This window comes from Rhea pennata, chromosome 3 (assembly GCF_028389875.1).
Source record: "Rhea pennata isolate bPtePen1 chromosome 3, bPtePen1.pri, whole genome shotgun sequence".
In the NCBI taxonomy this organism is placed as follows: Eukaryota; Metazoa; Chordata; class Aves; order Rheiformes; family Rheidae; genus Rhea; species Rhea pennata.
Window position 1 is genome coordinate 126,805,203 of NC_084665.1, and position 19,890 is coordinate 126,825,092.

A 19,890-nucleotide genomic window follows, 5' to 3' on the forward strand; every position below is an offset into this window, starting at 1 on the left:
TTCCCCAGATAACAGGTTGATAGTTAACCAATAATGTACAGCAAATAATGGTTATGCTATGAACTACGTATCAGCTGAGATGTCCTATTAGATACATTCATAGGATATGAAATACATCCCAAAACACCAGGACTTGTTGAGAAATGATTTGAGATCTGAAGGACAACAAATGAATGGATTAATTCTCAGTCACTCCTGTTTCCACTCAGGCCCCAAAGATCAAAGTAACCTTAGCTAGAGCAGCCAGGTTAGAAAAGGAGCCTTCAACCTTTGGTTACCCAAGGGTGTTATTTCCAAATATGATCAACACTGGCCTATACTTAATTTAGGATAGTAAAACTTCCATTGCTCCACTGAAGATGGAGAAAAGAGTAATTAGATTTGAAAACCCATCCTGCAGGTAGCACTGCTAACCTTGAATGAACAATAGAAGTTTGTGCAGGATCCTTCATACTGGCCAGGGCCAAGCAAGTACATCCATCGCAGGGCACAGCCAAACACAGTTCCTGGATGCCAGCACACAGGCAGCGGCATTGGGCATTCATCATCTCCACCACTGCACTGTTAGCATGGACCTGACATGCTTTGGCTTGGACCACCTGAGCCAAACAATCCCCAAGTGCTGCTTGGGAATTAGCACAGACCATTAGCAGGGATCATTCCCAGGCAGCAACTGCAGTGTGGTCATCTCCTTCTGGATGGCAAGAGATTGGGCCATAGTGTGCTAGTTAGCTGCAGGACTGGAGAACAATTCCTGCAAACATTTGTTTCTTAGGAGAGATGCAGCCTCAGAGGACTAAAGGTGGGAAATGTCATCTTGAAAAGAAAAGCATGTGTCAGGGAAAGTGCTTGCTGTGGGAGTCCTAGGCTGAGGGAGAGGCATACTCTCTCTCTCCCTAATGCCATTCCTTGAGGAGTAAAAGAAATGGGAGATTCATCACCCAGCTCTGGTTCCCTGTGACAGAAGGAGGGTGAGGAGAAAAGCAGTTGCTCATTCGCATGTGGGCAGAAGAAAAGGACTGCTTTGTTGTATGCTTGATGAAAGGAATCAGTGATCTACATTGAAAATTTGCCCTGATTCAACCCCAGTTTCCCTTTAAATGTTCATCTGCAAACCAAGGAGACACCTCCCAAAACCCATGGATAGCTCCAGACAGAAAAGTAACTCCCCTGGGAGGCCACTCATATGACTCAAGTGCTTCGCCAGGTTGGGGCATATGGCTCTGTTCCTGCCTTCCCCTTCTTCTCACCAAAGCCAGATGACAGATAGCTATTTGATGCCCTGCTTGAAATGAGTCGCTGGTCCCAGGCCAATTCCCAGCAGCATCAAAAAGCCATCTCCAGAGCTGGCAACAGGCGCAGAGGATGTCTTGCTCTGGCACGCTGAGAGCAGGCCAAGCCCGAGGCTCCCTGGTGGGGAGCAGCGTGGGGCAAGCATGCCCTATCATCAGCCGTATTGTCCCAGCACTGTGGGGGAGGACTGGGTCCAGCAACCCTTTGAAGCCAGTGACAGCTTTTTGTGTTTTTTTTTTTTTTTTTCCCCAAAGGGCTTTGGAGCAAGCCCAGAGAGAGACGTCATTCCTTCTCCCTAAGCCAGTCCCCACCTGCAGCTTCTCTGTCCACAATCTTTCCATAGCTCTTGTTCTGTTATTTCGGAGCACTGATGCAAACCCTTCTGTCTCGTATCACGTGCCACCATCACACATTTTACATGGCACAGGCAATAAATATGAGTCACCATTCACGGGACAGCACTGGCAGGTAGCCAGTGCTGCCAATTTTAGGCTTTGTAGAGTGTGGTAATCACCAGGGAGGTGTCACATCCTCAGAGCACTACACAAACACTAGCCCATCCTCCTTCCAAGAGCTGCAGGCAAGCTGGGAAACTGAGGTATGGAGAGATTTTGATTAGCCTGAGATCTTAGGGAGAATCTTTAAAGTGCAGGCTTCTGGGGAGAAAGTTCGTGCCAAACAGATTCCAGGCAGGAAACTGTTAAGGCTCTTTCAGGTAATTTAACACTGCAGTCTTTCTCTAGTGGTAGGTTCATGATTATACTGTAAGACAAGGTAGCTGGACACTGCTGAGCAATTGCAATTGCCTGGTAAAATATACAGAAATTCATCTCTTTTTGTCCTCAGGTTGTTCTCTGGGTTTCACCTCAGGCATCCAGGAGAGCATGTTACTCTGGATAAACAGAGAACAGATATCTACTGAGATGTGCAAAAACCGGGGGAAGATACAGGGAGGGCACTTGGCAGGGAATTCTTTCGCATTTCTACTCTTGATGTTGGTGGAAGAACAAGAAATTCAGTTTGAAACAATTAGTCTGGGAAGTAACTGGATGAAAATCACTGGAATAATGAAGGAAATAATTTTTTTTTTTTTTTTGTTCCAGAAACTATCAGTTGTTTTATATGATTAGCTCAGGGCCACAGACCTGAATTTGTGAGTGCAGCAGATTTATTGGGCTAGTAGAAATCACTTCCCAAAATGACTTTTGTCCTAAGTGACATTTGACCTACCTCATGTTCTGAGTACGTTCATGTCTTCGAATGGATGCTCACTGAAGGGGGACTTTCCTCGGGCACAGCCATTTCCCTATTGCAGGAGGTCACATCTGAAATGATCAAAAGTGCAACAGGGACCTTTGTAATAGGACATTTGCAGTGGGGAACGGATGCATGTTTTGATCTCAGCCTGTCATTTGGGAAGGTGATGTTCACTAACCTGTTGAAGAGGCAGTCTCAAAGTCTATCTGGTACCCATATGAATTTCTAAGGTGGCAAGAGGTCTCAGGAGAAACAAACAAACCTGAGCATGACTCACCGATGGACCCTGGCATGACATTGAGCTCTGGTCTTCTGCACATCACTCAAGCCTTTGCAGAGCGTACTGAGCACAGGAAGCAAAGGAAGAAACAGGTTCCTGCTGCTATCCTTGGGAATCAGTGGTGCCTGCAACTACCCCTTACAAGACAGCACCAGCTACACCACCTCAGGGTTTATCACTTGTCACCCCTGTTCAACAAAACACTTTTCTAGACTCACTGTAATGATGTCAGTCCTGTATACTCTGCGGAAGCGTTGAGATACTTCTTCCTCCCTCTCTTCAGGAAGCAAGTCCCTTCACCTGCAAGTACACTGAGACAATTCCACCAGCTCCCCACTCACACAAAACCAAAGATTTATAAACCATGAAGTGGGCAAACTCTGCCTTGCTGCTGACACATCTCTAAACACATTGAATGAAGGTCCTTACATTAGCCATTAAGTGTGAAATGAGTTGTGTTTCCTTCTCCTCCTCCTACCAGATTTCTTAAAAATCAGATTAGAAGTTCCAGGATCCTGTGAATGAAGCTGCTTCTCTAAGTGGTCTGAAAACTTTCTGTGCTCAGGCCAAACTATTAAACAGAGGTAGTTTTGCAGGATCCATGTTTGGTACTTGTCACAGGCAGTTTGAAACTTTGCCTTGGCATCAACTTATCTTCAAGGAAGATTTGTAACAGAAATTTCCTTCACCAAGCCCTGGTGGAACATGTGTCCTCTCCAAACTAATGAAAAGTCTGTTCGGTTTCATCAGTGCTAATAAACTGAAACACATCAGAACATGAGCATAGCCTCTCAATCTTGATCTTCCACATGGTTCAGGGTCAGCACAGTTTTAGCCCAGGTCTACTAGTGCCAACCCAAACTATTTCCAGGCTTGGCTTAGGTGTTAACATGGGACAAAGGCCATTCTAGGAAGGCAGTCTGGATAGGTCCACCCTATTTTGGAGGTTAAGACAGGATAGTAATAAGGACATAGCAGCAAACAGAATTAGGCTTTGTTCAATTTCTGATCTCTAGGCACAAGGTGCCAGGTTCAAAATGTGCCACAGACCTGTACTACAGAAAGGTATTCCTGCAGTTACTTTCAGAAAGGAACAGCAGAACTTCTAGTGCTTTCCGCTCTAGTGCTGTTGTGCTCCCTTATTTTTCAGTGTATTTTAGTCTCATCCTCAAGATAGCAAAATCCTTTCAGTTTTGCTAGGCAGATTAAAAGTCTTCTCAATGGTTGTGGTTCTTATCTAAATTAAAAAAAAAAAAAAGAATGTCAGGTAAAGATACTGTGATAAATGTCAAATGTACAGTGTTAAAATGTAAGTATATTGTATGTGTATTTGTGATAAGATGTTATTTCATACCAAATGTCCTTATTCAGAACATCGAAATGATGAAAAAAGATTTTGTTTAAATCAAACCGTGTGCTGTTTCCCTTCGCAAAATCTTTCCCATTTCAGTGTATTCTGGTAGTATTGCAGAGTGTGTTTCTCTTCTAAAGGATCCTATTGTTAGAGTTCAAATACTATTTGGAGTCTGAAAGTCTCAGTATAGGAGTCTCCTTCTGATCTTAGTGGAGTGTAAATCAGAAGTGACTCTGCTGCAGTCCATGAAGACATTCAACGTACTCAAGAATCTGAATAAAGCATTAGCTCCTAGAAGTTGTGTCAAAATATCCTTTACAAAGAACTTTGGCAAATATGTGATGTGTATGTGTGAATGTGCAATACATTTTTCCCTCTTTCAAGCATTCTCTGGGATAATATGTGGCCAGAGCAACTCATTCTCTTGGATTTTACCGTCTTATTTTTCCTACCTAAAGCAATCGCATTTTTTTTTTTCTCTTATTGGTTTGGGAAAGACTCTTCTAAACAGCAGATGAAGAAAACACAGATCTCAGCAATCGGTTCAGGCCACTCAACATTGTAGATCTAACCAAGCGGCGACAGGAGCAGCACAGTCATACTGTGGCATCCTTAGTCACTAGAGACCCATGGTGAATCCATGCCATGTGCTGGTGCCTAGCTCTCCACATTAACTGTTAAAAAGGGGTATAGGCTGACTTTCCTCCCATCTCAGTAACCCAGTAGAGCTTGACTGACAGCCACCTAGGTGTAACTGTCTGCTCGTGCTACTCTGATTTCTGAACTGAGGTCAGAAAAGACTAAGTTCAATAGGGAACCAGAAAGTACAATAAGCAATAAGCAATGAAAATCCATAGAGATAACTTCTACGCTTCCCAGTTGTCTGTGTTCCTTTCAGGTTGAACTAAGTTTCTGTGGTAGACTCTATTGCTCTGTAAAATTGCCTACAAAGAGGTATTTTGTTTTGCATGCATAGATTTAGATCTTATCGTTGTTGGAGATATTGCCAGGACATCGTGAGCATTTCATGTGAATTCTCTTGGGATCTCCCAAGGAGCTTCAAGTCCTCTTTTCTGTGGCTGTTCACTTCTAGGGATTTTTTTTTTCAGTGTGATTCTGAGATAGTGGTTAAAGACATTCAGATTAACAGGAATATAAATGAAGACTATAATTACAGTGATGAGGGTATCTCACTCTAAGTACAGTGGCAGTTCATACAACCTTTAACAAAAATAGATACATATTGAAGAGAGCTCTCTCTCTTTCCAAACAACCTTAACTGTCCTCAGGAAATCACGGCTGCTGCTCTCCCAGCACATTTCTACTGGAGAATTATCCCAGGTAATTGGTGTCTGGATTAATTTAGACCAGGGCTCAGACTGGACCATCATTTATTCTTGTATGTGTGGTGTTAGGAGGCAGAGACACACACAGTCATCGGTGTTGATCTGCTGCTTGAGTCATGTTGCAGCTCTATCTGTATGAGATTCAGCATGCCTTTTTGAGGATGCATTGGGGGGGGGATGCACTGGGGCATTGTGGGGAGATCCTGGAGAGATACTGGCACTTCTGTAAAATAAGCTGAGTCTTCACTGCTGTAGGAGTGAGTTATCAGGCTACATGAATGCAGAAGCTCAATTTAAGTGATAGTAGCATCTATCCCAGTTGGAAACACCATCAACTGACATCTGCCCCTTTCACAAAACTTTCCTAGGCATGGGAAAATGAGTTAGAATATGCCAGGAACCATTCGCAAAAGGTATATTGGATACAGCTGTTCTCTTTTGAAGTCTGAGAGAATTTAATAGTATGGACCGTCCAGCCTCTGCCAGTTGGGCTCCTGGTCGGTGGATAATCCTAGCACTGTTCTGTTTGCTAGTTCAGACACAGTCACAGTGACCCAGGCTCTCTAAAGACCTGAGTTCCTATATACTAGCCTGTCTTTCATCTCTCTGCTGGCTTTTTAATGAGCTATATCTGATGCAGAGCCCCTGTACAGGATCAAATATCTTGGTTAGCTAAGTGAGGCTTGCTTTCAGAATCTATGTATAAGGACTGAGATTTCAGCTTCAGCTAAGTCCTGCTAGAAATTCATCAGCTGTGTAGGGGTGTCAGCAGCTTTTTTGCCTGTATAAATAGGTAAAAACTGAAGTACCTGTGCTCCACATCCCAGGAAAGGGCTATTAATGGCAAGTAAATGGTGAACTTACATGCCTATGAGTCTACATACATGCCTGTGTGCCTAAAAAAACCTGTCAAGATCTGCCTTCTTCTCATTGACATAGCAGGGAGATTCTTTCGGCTAACACTTTCTTGAGGATGCTGGTAACTGTCTTACTGTTCAGGAAAATGCAACTCAGGTATGTCCTGGTCACAGCACACTTGTCCCATCAGGAGGTTGCTGGGAATTTGGTGGATGTCACAACACTGTTTTTCAGGATGCTTTTCATCTCGCTCACTTCTACTAGTTTAGTCATTTCAGTTTAGTCATCCATGATCTTGATAGTGTCAGTGCAGAGAGCGAGGGACAACTCATCAACTCAAGAAGACAACTCATCCCGTGTCTCAGGCACCTCTGATAGAGTGGAATAAACATTGAGGTGCATGGCTCAAGGATGCTCTTCATTAAGAAGTATTTCAAAACTGGGAGAAGGTTTGCCAATCCTTACATAGCAGGTGATAGCAAATATTTTCAGCAGGAGATCTGGCATATCACCGTCTGTATTCAAGGACAATTCAAATCAGAGGATAGAATATCCCATTTTTGTTTGGCTCCCACAGAAGGACCAGTTGCTGGCTTACATGCAGGGGAGGATACAAGAATGGATGCCCTCAGGGCCTGAGCCAGTTGGGCAGCTTCTGAGTTCACAGAGGAGAAGAACAAGAGGAGACCTGACCGAGGTATCTGAGATAACGTCAGAACAGATCAGATGAATGCAGCCAGTCACCTCTTCTAGCAGTAGAGAAAAAAAGAGCATTCAGGACAACTGAAAGGCAAAGGATGAAAGGGGAGAAAAGCAAATCCTTTTGAAACACAATGCATAGTGAATCTGTGGAGCTCGGCTCCACAAGGCGGTGCTAAGGCAAAGACTGAGGGAAAACTAAAAAGGAATCCAAAATTTCTGGGGTCAGTGAGGACATTTACAGTCATCTTAATTAAGGGAAAGGAGAAGGTTGTAGGAAGTATTCACATTTCAGGACTTGATCCAGCCTTTACTGGCCTGGTTGCCCAGGAGGGCAACTCCCACTGTTCTGAAACTGGCTTTCTATGGACTTTTGCAGTCTCACAATAAAAGTCTCAGAACACGGATGTTCCTCTGGACTAATATGGAAGAGCTATTTGTGTGCTAGGCTGGATGTAAACTGTCCTGTATAGAAACCCAAAGAAAGCCTTGTCACATCAGGAAGTCCCAGTGGATTCTGTGGTAGAACCTCTTGTTGCTCAGACCTAGTTGGAAATCAGTCCCTTAGGTGAATTACTTGCCTTTGCTTCCTATCTTTCTGAAACAGTCATCAGTGGCTTTCTGTTTCCTACTGACTGGTGAGGCTATGTCCTGGGCGTTTCAAGGCCGGCGGAGAACAAGGCCATAGTTACTCCTCGGGGCAGGCCTCAAAGCAGCTCCTTGACAAGTGGGAAGGGACAGTCCCACTCCATGGCAGATGCTGGGGATTTGAAACTCACCTCCTGCCCAAATTGCAACAAAATAACGTTTTCTTCATGAAAGCTGAGCTAGGGTCAGGACATTGGTGCAAGCAGTGAAAAATCCAGGTTCAAGTCACATCTCTTCCCAGTGTCAACGTCTGTTTTTTCATCCCTGGTCACTCCAGCATTGAGTAGAGTACAGATGTAAACTGGCACTCTTATATCTAGAAGCAGACCACCGTGTAGACTAACACTCTCATGACAGATGGAGACCATTTTATCTCAAGGAACTGTTTGAAATCCTCATCTTTTCCCAGCCATTCCCAGGAGGCAAACAGATCCCTCAGCTGTCTCAAGGACTGGGTTCACTCACCTCACTAATCAGCTCTCTGATTTCATCTTAGACAGCTTAACCTTCATCTTAAATTGTCTAATTGAAGTTAACTCCCTTTGTAGTCACTGGGTGGAGGCAGACCCTCCAAAAAGGTGATTTGACTCATGTTTTGCTGTCTGAGACGTGTGAGATGAGTCAACCCCTGAGGAGATTCCTGTTTTTCTTGATTGACCCCATTCTTTCCATTAAAAGCAACCAAGAGAACATAAAAGTTTGAAAAAACTAAGTTATATGCATCTCACCTTTTAGCCTTGGTTTCATAAGCACCCACAAAGCACCAGCAGCATGGGAGATGACTGTAGGAATAGATGGCACTGAGATGTGGCTGGACCTTTCCTGGGTCAGCCTCTTGAGTAATGCTCAGCATAGGTGCAAGAGCACCCACTTGCCTGAAGGGGCTCATGTGATGCTGCGGAAACTGGTTAGGGGTGTTCCAAAGTCCTATGAGGAAAATCAATGGCAAAAAGTCTATACAGACCCAGTATCATTTATTTGCTGCTAATGTTCTGTATTCTTCCTTGTTCAAAGTAAAAAGCAATGAGGAAGAATGAAAGAAAACCAAAGTTATTCCCTCTCATGGAAAAAAAAGAAAAAGGAAAGTACGATCGAACATCAAACTCAAACAGGAACAGATGAAAAATAGACCTGGAGTCTGATTCTGACCTCTTATTGTGACAAATAAAGAATAACAGATAAAAAGTAAGGGAGAGCAACTTTCAGGCAGTGTTCCTACAAGAGGAGAATTTAGCTCAATTTCTTTTATATAGTTATGTTTTCACTTTGTGTGCATTAGAATGAAAACCTGTTCCTAGATTCATAGTGAGCTTTAGGGATGAACATGCCACCCAAAGGGAAAAACATGATAACAGGGTTCACAGCACAGAGGCCTGAACAGCAGCAAGTGATGAGTAGTAATTGAGACATAGCAGTTTACATGATGCAAGTGCTTCCATCGCACAGTGGTTGATGGAAGGGTGCATGTCACACTGAATTCTCACTGTGGTGTCCAGCTCACCCAGGAGAAATGTTGGGGTATTCCCATTTTTTTTTTTTAGAATTGTCTTCAGGAGAATTAAATTAAAAAAAGAAATAGAAAACCATTTTTAGCTTTAAAGGGGCAGACACACAGTAAATACTTGAGGAATATGCTACGGTAAATGCATTCAAATTATTTACCTCAAATAACCCAGCAGCTGGGTTCTTTATGAAAACTTTGTGCATAGTCCTAATGAAAATTCTCTCTCTTCAGTAGACCAACACTGAGAGTAAGGGCAAAGTGGACATGTTGTTCAATTTAAATATTGTTCTTTTTTTTGTGATTTGTCTATAATTTTTATTAGACTAGTTGTAAAGCCGCGCATAATTGCATAGTGTGAACAGGCTGGATAGAGTGGAGTGGCTTTCCATGTGCTGTTTTTATTCCTGCACATCTATGGGCTCTAAAAACAACAGCCATTTAAGGGTAATCATTAGCTTGTTTTTCTTGTGGATGTGGATTTTTCAGAGAGCTTCATTACATTCCTGGGATGACTATTTCTTTTTCTGGGCCATCAGTAGGAACTGGAGATGAAAAACCACAATAATCTGATGCTCACCCTGCCCGTATGAGCTTCTGTGAGGCTCCAGGACTTTCCCTTGCACTCAGAGTGGTTCATGCACCTCTCCTCTGATATCAAATCACTACCTACATACATCATGTAGGTCTGGTTCACTCATATTTTCCTGATTCCAAGCAATGGGTCTTATTTCTCTTCCTCAGAGACCCTATTCTTTGGTCCAAACCTTTTCTGAGAAAGTTTGGCCTTTTATACAGTTGCCTTATTTCCTACTGGCCTCTCATATCTCTTTATTATTTATTGTTCTTTAATCTCCATGCCAATTATTTTTACCGGATGTGCGGATGGTCTGTTATGTTCCCCTGAGAGAAGCAGTATTACTAAGCCAAGAGGTCATCATTGCCTGGCCCAAGGCAGTTCAAGATGATGGGTGAATTCAGCTCCAGATTCAGACATTAAGTGAAGGTGTCTCCAGTGGAGTTATCTCCATGTGATGTGAGTGTCCAAGCTCCCCTTGTAATCAATGGAGAAGCAATGCAGCCAAGGGAGTCTAGAGAGTGACTCTGTTCACCCTGAAGTGGACACCTCTCTGTGTACAACTGTGGTTCTGCTGGCTGTAGTAACTAAGAAAACAATTTGGTTGACTTCTGTCTAGTGCTATTTGAGACATCTAGGGTACCTTGCCTCACTCCAGCTCCAAGCTTAGAAATGTGTCCATCTCCCGTGTGCAAGTTTGTCACATCTGCTAGCCCCACACAGAGATCTTGAACATCCTAGAGCATCTTATATGGTGTTAGATTCCTGTCTGTTGTGATTGCGTTAAGCCTTAATTCTCTTCTGAGTAGAATAAGAAACATTACTCACCCATAGACTCTAGGACACCCACCTCTAGACATGTCGAGGTGGCTCTCTACCTTAGGATTGAATCCTGTTTGAAATTTCTTAGCTCAGTTCTCTCTGATATGAAGAAGGGCTATTTCCTGCTTTAGCATCGATATCATATGAGACCTTGACTAAATCCTTTTATCTTAGTGCCTCATCTGTCAAATAGGGGCAATATCTAGCTATTCTTCACCAAGCTGAGTGTATGAGATCTCTTTCCAGGGCATGTTCCTACAGGGAGCTAGGAGACTAATTCAAGACACATGGGCTTTAGTCCTCAATGGTGCTGGTTACAGCCTGTGAGATGCAGCTGTAGGGCTTCCAGTCCCAACGGCAGCAGATATCCAGCTAGCCTGAGAGTGCCTGCATAGGCACAGTTGTGCATGACAGATATTTTCTACTCGCAAGACTAAGCACAGAGAGGGAGGAATGGGAGTGGGTTTTTGAAGTGACTTCATTTTTAGACCAACCCCAACCCATATTTGATAAAACAAACTTTGGAAGAGAGCTAAAACCCACTCACACTAGATGAAGGTGCATCAGTCACCATGTGCAAAAATAAAAATAAAAAATATACTTGCTATATGATCTAACTTAGCATGACTTTCTGTTCTAGTTATAATAGGAGAAATCTCTGTAGCTGTTTTAGAAATAAGGCCTGGGAAAAAGTGGAAAAGAAAGGAACAATTTATCTCATAGTTTGAGAATTATGCACTGTATGAAGAAGACACAGGCTGGAAGTAACAGGGCAAGATGGGAATGGAGAAACTAATGGCCTTGATGACAAGGGCCAAAGTATGGATATAATTTAGGTCTGAACAAAATAGCTGAGGAATCGTTTCTGTGGTAGCACAGTAAGCAGTATTGGGGAAATCCTCATCCTGCTCCATGGTAGCTGTTGGTATGAACCTACTGGTTGCTTCTGCCTTGACAGTAAGGTCAGATCTTGTTTGTCACAAAGATGCCAAGAGTCACATTGGGCCAAGACTCAAGAGTTGTTAAACAGTGGTAGGAATATGTCAAAGTGTCTAGAAATAATTCATTTCTCCCCTCAGATCTTAATGCTAATGTGGAAGCAAAGAACTGTTTTGAAAGGTAGGACTCACGTCGCCTGACTGCTGGTGTTGACAAGTCCCCTTGCTCCCCTGTCAGAGGATAGAGACCATCATCTGAAGAGTGTGAGTCACCACCCTGTCCCACACATGGATCTTAGGACAGGATGAATCACTTTCTGGAGGTGTTTGCTGTTCCCTGTCATCTCGAGGAGATGTTCAGATGACTAGCAGCAGGCATGGTACATGCAATGCGAGTGACTCAATGCACATACTGTCAGCCTGCTTAAGCAATTTGCAGCAAAGAGTGTGATTAGTGTAGGTTTCTTCATTGAAAAAGTTAAAGTGGGAAAAGCCTTTATGTGTATACTGGGCTTTTGTTTCTGGTATATTTTATTCCTCTTTCTGTACTGCAATAAAAGAACCCAATAGAAACATTTTTAAGCCACTGTGACATATCTGTCTCTTGTAGAATGGCATAGCATGAATTTCAGTATACAGGTACATCTGATGCCGTACAAATTTCTAGTGTAACAACACTAAAATAAGGAATGCATGACATCTTTTTCTGTTAGGCATGGAAAGTTTTGAAACTGTATAGCTAGAAGATATTGCAGCAAGCAGGGTAGTTAGACACACAGCAGCACTTATTATGAGGCCTTGCCCCATCTTCAAAAACTGCTAATCATATCTACCAAAATATCAGGTAGATTAAAAAAAAAAACTAATCTACATCTATTTGAAGTAGTGTTATACACTTTCAGAAGTTTCCATCTATTACCGAGTCCCCCAAGTCCTATATACAAACGTTTATCAATAGTTGAGGACTCAGAACCTGGACAACGTTATGGCTTTCTTAAGGTCAGTGGCCTAAAGCTTTGATGAAGCCACTGAACTTAGCAGTTTGCTTTTTAAATTCAGTCTGAAATGCTCGTGTACTCGTGTGAGCACAAGAGCCAAGGTATTCAGAAAAATGCTGTGGGCTGGTAAATGCTGCAGAGAGGCATAGTTTTGATGGGGTTAGTTTGGACTTGGACTGCAGGACAGATCTGGGCAAACCAGGACTACATGCTAGGGGAGTGTCCCTGTCTCCCATAGCCAGTTTACCTTGGTAGGAGCATGTCGTTCTGGTCATCTCCCCCTGACTGATGTAGAAATGACTGGGAGGATTTCAGCAAGAGGCAGAGATGGTGGTCTGCCACCCACTTCCCGACCACCTTCTCCAGCATCTCTCCTGCAGACATAGCTAGGTGGGAAGACAGGGGGAATCTAACCCACGTTCTATTGGGTGGACTCCTCAAAGAGAAGAGGACGAAGTCACCAGAGCAGTGTCTGAAGATCCACTGGACCTCTGCCCCATCCCCAACGGAACCAGATCCTTGTGGAGGATAGAAGCCAGCATGTCTCCCACCGAGACAAGATCTGAAGGAAAAGCAGGGATACTCTGTCCCACTTTTCACATCCACCCTATGTTTTCCCCTGGCCTAAAGTAAAGCCACCACTAGCCATTAGCTTTATCCCAGTGAAAGATACTGTGCAGAAAGATGGACAGAGGCTGCTGCAGAAACATTGTCTCTTCCCAGAGAGAGAGGTGCCAAGGGATGGGAGAGGGCAGGCTGACTCCGCTACTATCCCAGGCAGGGAAACTATGAAAGACAGCAAGAAAAGAGAAAATTAAGATTTTTCAAACATTTTTTTTAACCTTGACCAGCTGCAGCAACTATTGCTTTCTTTTTCTTAATGTAGTAAAAACAAAATAGAGCTGGCCCAATTTTCCCGTCTGCTACACATCAGAGTGTGGGGACTGTTATTATTGTTTATTTTGCTTGAAACCACCAGCATTTATTTTCTTTAGGTTTTATAGGTGATGCCCCCCAAGAAATCCTTGTCAAAGTCCCAGTCAAACTATAGCTACGAAGTGTGTTAGCTTTCCAAACATATATTTTAGTCTATCATTTGTTCCCTCACTTGCAAAACAATAGGCCAGTGAAGAGCAGTGGGTTCAAAGATACGAGGTGCTGATGGCCATTTTTTACAGGGATCTGTCAATTGGTTTTTATTGTAATGCTCTGGGCACTGGGTTGTTCAATTCAGTCTTGGGATAAGCAATGGTATTGTATTTCTAAAAGATTATCACACTCCCAGAGTGTGACAGGGCACTATTTTATCCATTCGAGTGAATAAATAGTGTAAGTGTTGGTCATAGTAGGAGGATAAGGTCTGATCCCTTAGGAATACCGTGGGGTGCTTTCCCCATGCCAGGGCTCAGCAAGGACCAGCTGCTCCATGAGCAGGATGAGCTGGGAACCAATGGTGACCCCAGCACAGGCAGTAACCTCACCAACAGGAGCAGTCCCATGGGGTCTGAACACCACAGGCAGAACGGGTGCTGGTAACGGGGGCCATCAACAGCCCCAGAAACAATGAGGGGGATGAGCCAGGTCTCTCCAGGAGATCCAGTCTTAAGTAAAAGGGGATGAGGCTGAAGACAAGGCTACAACATGGGTCTGAGGCGCATCCGGGAGACACAGCTACAGCATGGGTCCAAGTCCATCCAGAAGACCAGACTGGCAGGCAGGGAACGTTTCAAGCTGCAGTGCAATCACAGCTTAGCAGGCAGCAATGAGTTTGCAAGGACAGGATTTGCTGTGTTTGAGGAGTGAGCCACAGAGCTTCCATGGCTGTGGGAAGGGGCACTGAGCCCAGTGGTTTGGGATGGAACAGTCACTGCAGGGATCAGGTTCTATGTTTTGGAACAATTTGGGGATGATGGCGAGTTTTGCTGGTCCTTGCATTTATATATTCCTCTGCATGTGACAACAGGGCAAAGACAAAACTGACCAACTGCTTATTTTTCACAAGGGTGAATGCAAACAGGGATTCTCGTTCAATGACCAAAGTAGAATAAGTAGAAGTCAATGTGATTGTAGCTTGTATGAATGTATCTTAAAATAAAGAAGACTCATAAGCTTACAAGGAGTATAGTTGTCCTGCTCTTGCAATGTTGCAGTCTGAGATGGATACCTTTCTGTAGACAGTGGCCTTCATCCTTGGGCTGTAACATTTAAATGGGATCTGGATTTCAAACTCTCAACTGTGGATGTAATCAGGATGAGGATAGAGGCTGCTTCTTATCTAGAGGAAGGGAAGAGTTCGGTTGGGGTGGCAAAGTCAGCTCCTTGTGAATATGAACATAATGTACCAAATGCAGGTTATGTCAGAGAACTCCTGAGTGCAGGATCATTTACAGTTCCTACACTGATATTGCTGTATTTCTCTCCTCTACACTGTAAGGAGAACTTGACGTGAGTTGAAACTTTTGGCTACTGAGCCTGCCCTAGATGCAATAATTTAGTGAGCAGATGATGTTTTCAACAAATCCTCCTGTCTAACTCGGTGGATCTGTGTGTCTTCCGGCAGGTGTGTCCTCTGTGGCCTCCCTGATGTCCCTGGCTTGGGTGCTAGCCTCCTATCACAAGCTTCTTCGGGACTCTAGGGACGACAAGAAGAGTATGAGCTACAGAGGGGCCCTCATCCATCTCTTCTGGCGCCTCTTCACCATCTCATCCCGAGTTATTTCTTTTGCTCTCTTTGCTTCCATCTTCCAGCTCTACTTTGGGATCTTTGTAGTGGTCCATTGGTGTGCCATGGCTTTCTGGATCATCCATGGTGGGACAGATTTCTGCATGTCTAAGTGGGAGGAGATCCTCTTCAACATGGTGGTAGGGATTGTGTACATTTTCTGCTGGTTTAATGTCAAGGAAGGGCGGACTCGATACAGAATGTTTGCGTATTACACTATAGTCCTGACAGAGAACGCTGCCTTGACGCTCCTTTGGTATTTTTACAGAGATCCTGACACTACTGACTCATATGCCGTGCCAGCACTGTGTTGTGTCTTTCTTAGCTTTGCTGCTGGGATAGCTTTGATGCTGTTATATTATGGTGTGCTGCATCCCATGGGGCCAAGAGCTAAGATCCTTGTCAGCTCCTGTTGCGCCGAGCTGCTCTGGGGCATTCCTTTGCCCCCCGATGTTGAGCCCATGGCACCCCAAACCCCTGGGTACCGGGGGGCCCAGGCTACGCCCACCAGAGCGGTCACGGAGCAACAGGAGGAACTCACAGCTGACACTTGCTTGCCAGTTTTCCAGGTGAGAGCAATGGTACCATCTACTCCATCTGGGCGACCCTACCCCCCAGAGGGGCCTCTCATTAAGATTGACATCCCGAGAAAAAGATACCCTGCATGGGATGCACATTTTGTAGACAGGAGGTTAAGAAGAACTATCAACATCCTCCAGTATGTCACCCCCACAGCTGTAGGTATTAGGTATAGAGATGGACCTCTCTTATATGAGTTGCTACAATATGAGTCTTCACTTTAAGCTCCTTAAAACAAAAGTAAAAGAGGGGACCTTATTTTTGTTTATGGTAAACACAAATCATGAAACAAACACAAACCTTCAGATAAGCTTTCTTTCTGGTTGCTGTATGTAAAAAAAAAAAAAAAAGAAAAAGATATTCTCTATGTTTTGTAAGTAAAAACAAAAAGAAAAACTTTTCTTTTGTTTTTTACACGCAAGAAACAGTATTTCAACTTCCACACCTAGGATTCACAGGTGGAGAAGGAGGCATCTCCACATCAGTTTTATACCGTACACCAAGTGTAGAATATTATTTATGGGATTGGTGCTGATTGAAAAATAAAAAACAAACAAACAAACCTACAACTGCCTTATGCCCTTAGGTGCTGAGTTTCATTAAGTACTGTCACCTTTCTCATGCAAAACTCTTTGATGATTATATGCCAGGAAAAAAAATGAAAAAAAAAAAAAAAAAAGGAATCAAGTGAAATACAAAACTTAAGATTAAAAAAAGAAAAAAGTGAGCAACAACAACAAAAAGAGAGAACCATTTGAAAAATATCTCGTTCATTTTATTGGATTTAGCAGAAAAAAAATTGTCTAAAGAAAGCAAAGCCAAGACAGCCCCAATGGAGTTTGATCTTCAAACAATTGAAAGACAAAATCAGGTCTGTAAATAATTTGGCAATATATTTATAACACTATTTGGCCAAGCCTGGAAGCCTTGACCAAGTCATGTTATAAAAGTGATCCCGCTATATCAGCATTTTCCTCGTGTAAATGGGCTGTGCATAATGGTCGATTTGCACCAGATTAACACAGTAATACAGTATCTGATCTTGTTTCAATCAGCTGCACACGCCAAAGCACCACTGACCTCAGTGGCGTAAATGCCAACAGTCTGAGTCCAGAGTAAGGCCTGCCACATTGATTTCTGGATTAAAAAAAAATCTGCAAACATTAAAATTATATACCAAAAATGCTATACTAAAGTAGATTTGCATATATCTAATAAATATTTCAGTAATAATAAAACTCAGCATAGTAGCAAAAAGCAAGTCAATTTAAAGGCACAATACTTGATCAGTGACTGGCAAAATAATTTGACCTACTGTATCATTTTAAGGCTGTGAAAGGCATACATGTATTATTTGTAATCTCGTGTAAGACCTGTCATGTCTCATTCAGTGCAAGCCTTAAAGTGATTGTAAAGCATCCTTTTGTTTCATTTTTGGGTTTTGGGTTTCGATTTTTTTTTTTCTTTTTTTAAGGAAAACAAAATACGAAAACCGGGTTAAAAAAAAAAAAGAAAAAAGAAAAAAACTTCTTCAAACGGTAATAATCTGTAACTGACTCACGTCTAGAGATGATTTGGTGCTTTGTATTTTTGTTGATGTTGTTGTTGTGATTTAGCTGAGAATTCTTCGACTCGGTACATTGGGGGAACTGCTGATAAAACTGTCTTGTGTCACCCTCTACTGTAAGTACATGGCAAGAAACAACACCACAGGAAATTCAAGAGCATAGCGAGAGCATCGTGGTTTTAGCTTAGCGTTCTCACCGCAAGGAGATTCTGCCACCGCCGAAAATGGCAAAGCGTAGACGGTTGTCTGCTAAGGGTTTCGTGGTTGTCTTGACATTTCCAAAAAAAACCACACACACAAAAAAAAAAAAAAAAAAAAAAAAAAATATCCGCTGGGTGTCTGAACATTCATACCTCTTGAATTCTGTTTCTGTGTAGAAATCTCTGTTTCGAGTTAAATCACAGGTCGCGTGTACCTAATTGCGTTTTCCTTTTCGAGAGTATTGCTCCTTTAAAGGAATGTTCCCATTTCAGGGCGTCTTTTCAATCCCGCCGTCCCTCTGCTTGGGAGGGCGATAACAACAACAACAAAAAAAAAGCTATTTTTAAGTGAATACTGTAGTATTTTCTGTGTGTAATTGCAATTTTTTATTCCAGAAATACTGTAACTGTCTAGGGTGCAAAACTCCCATGTTGACCTGTTCTGAAGACAAGATCAACATGGGGGAGACATTTTTAAATTATGATTATGTTTTTTTTTATTTGAGGAATCAGTTGGGTTTTTTTTAATTCTAATAGTATTTAAAGAAACTAGTACAAATTTTATATAACAGTTTAAAGAAGCTGAATGCTTTCTTCGCCTGAATATACCTGAAGAGAAACATTTTTTTCAATCAGTGATCCTTTGCAGTGTTCTAAGAAAACATTGGGGTTCTTTTTTCATTTATTTTGTTTTGTTTTATAACGGAAACTTTTAACTAGTATCTGTCTCTTTGAAGGAGAGCAGGACTTATTCACGCCAAACTATAGACACACGGCAAAGTTTATAAAAAGCCAAATTGCCACTGGTACTGTAATTCCCAGTCAAACTTCATTTCAGGCAAATGTTTCTGGGCTCTGGTGACAACCAGTGTGATGGTCACATTTTCATGCAAAGAGAGGGATTTTGTCTTGTCGTACCCTACCTAAATTCCCTTATTGTTTGTTGTTTTTTGTGCATATATATATATTTATCTATATTTGTGAAGAGCTTTTATTTCCCTTCTCTGCTAATTGCGTCCCATAACCAGTCACTTCTCAAGTGTCCTACTAACATTTCACACCATTTCTCCCCTAAACAGTATGCCATCTCCATAAAAAAAAAGGTAATTTGTGAAGTGAACTTGCTGATCCCAGGTACTGAACAGTTTTGCACCACCGCCGTGAAAAGACAGAGGTGCCCATCATCTAATGTCACGCCTGCATTTCTCTTCCCAGAACTTTGAAGCTTTTTCTTTTTCTAAATAAATTTACCATTAATACTAGCACAGATTTATTCTGATTGGGTTCCTTGAGGCTCTTGCCTGTTTTAAAGATGCTCCTTAGTCCTCCTATGAGCAGCTCTCACCCATACGCACACATTTTCTTTGGCATAAGCATGAGAAAGAGATGGATGGTGCGTCACCCCACTGCTTCTTGATGGTATTTCCTCCATGGAATATCCCACTCATTTCCAAAAGCTCAAGGAGAGAGTGGCCCTCACCAAATTCACAAACCATGAAGTCAAGGTTGGAGACATGAGTCCTTTCCTTCACCCCACCGAAAGGCTGGACCCTGCTACTTTGCATCAGATTGACCAAGTGGGCCAACAAGCAGAGGCAAGACCATGGGGAAGAGCGGAGGAGCCTGTCAGCACTGTCAGACCCTCTTCTGAGCCTTGGCAGCCCATCTTCCTGCAGAAATGGGACCCATGTGACACTGACCACCGGCCTCCGGGTCCCATTATAGGAGCAGAGGGGCAAAACACTCTAGAAGTGACCTTACCTTTCAACGCAGTGCTAATTTCTCGTGGCCAAACCAGCTTGACAAAGGGCTTGACACATCCCTGCTCTGAAGTCCTCCATCCTAGAGGCTCGCAGTACAGATAGGAGTGACGGCCACTGAACATTTTTCTTCAGACATATTAAGACTGCTGCATTATGCTTAGTCGCACAAACTGTCTGCCTCCAGTGTTAGTCCTTGCTTTGAACAATACCAGCTCGTATCCTAATTCAGCAAAGATTTCCAGTGGGAGCCTGTCTTGACCCTGGAGAACTCTTTCGCTTTGAAGGATTTCATTACAGCCTTAACGGAAAGCATGGCTCTACAACCATGCCAAACGATTTCATAGCTTGGTGTGGTGACTACTTCTTCTAGGGATTACCTGTGAATTTTTTTTGCCAAACAGCGCCTTTTGCCAAGCCAAAAGCATGGGAAGTAAAATTACCCCCCGAACTCTTACTCATGCTAATCCCAATGTCAAGAGTCAAGTCTT

The 19,890-nt window shown here is 42.9% G+C and overlaps 1 protein-coding gene across 1 annotated transcript in view; it reads left to right on the forward strand.

The window, feature by feature from the left end:
- XKR6 (XK related 6) overlaps nt 1-18,235 on the forward strand; it is a 209,217-nt gene extending 190,982 nt beyond the window's left edge. The window contains exon 3 of the mRNA XM_062573284.1: nt 15,132-18,235. Coding sequence (XP_062429268.1) covers nt 15,132-16,096 — 965 coding nt within the window. The 3' untranslated portion in view covers nt 16,097-18,235. The remainder of the gene's footprint in view (nt 1-15,131) is intronic.
- The last annotated feature ends 1,655 nt before the right edge of the window (nt 18,236-19,890 follow it).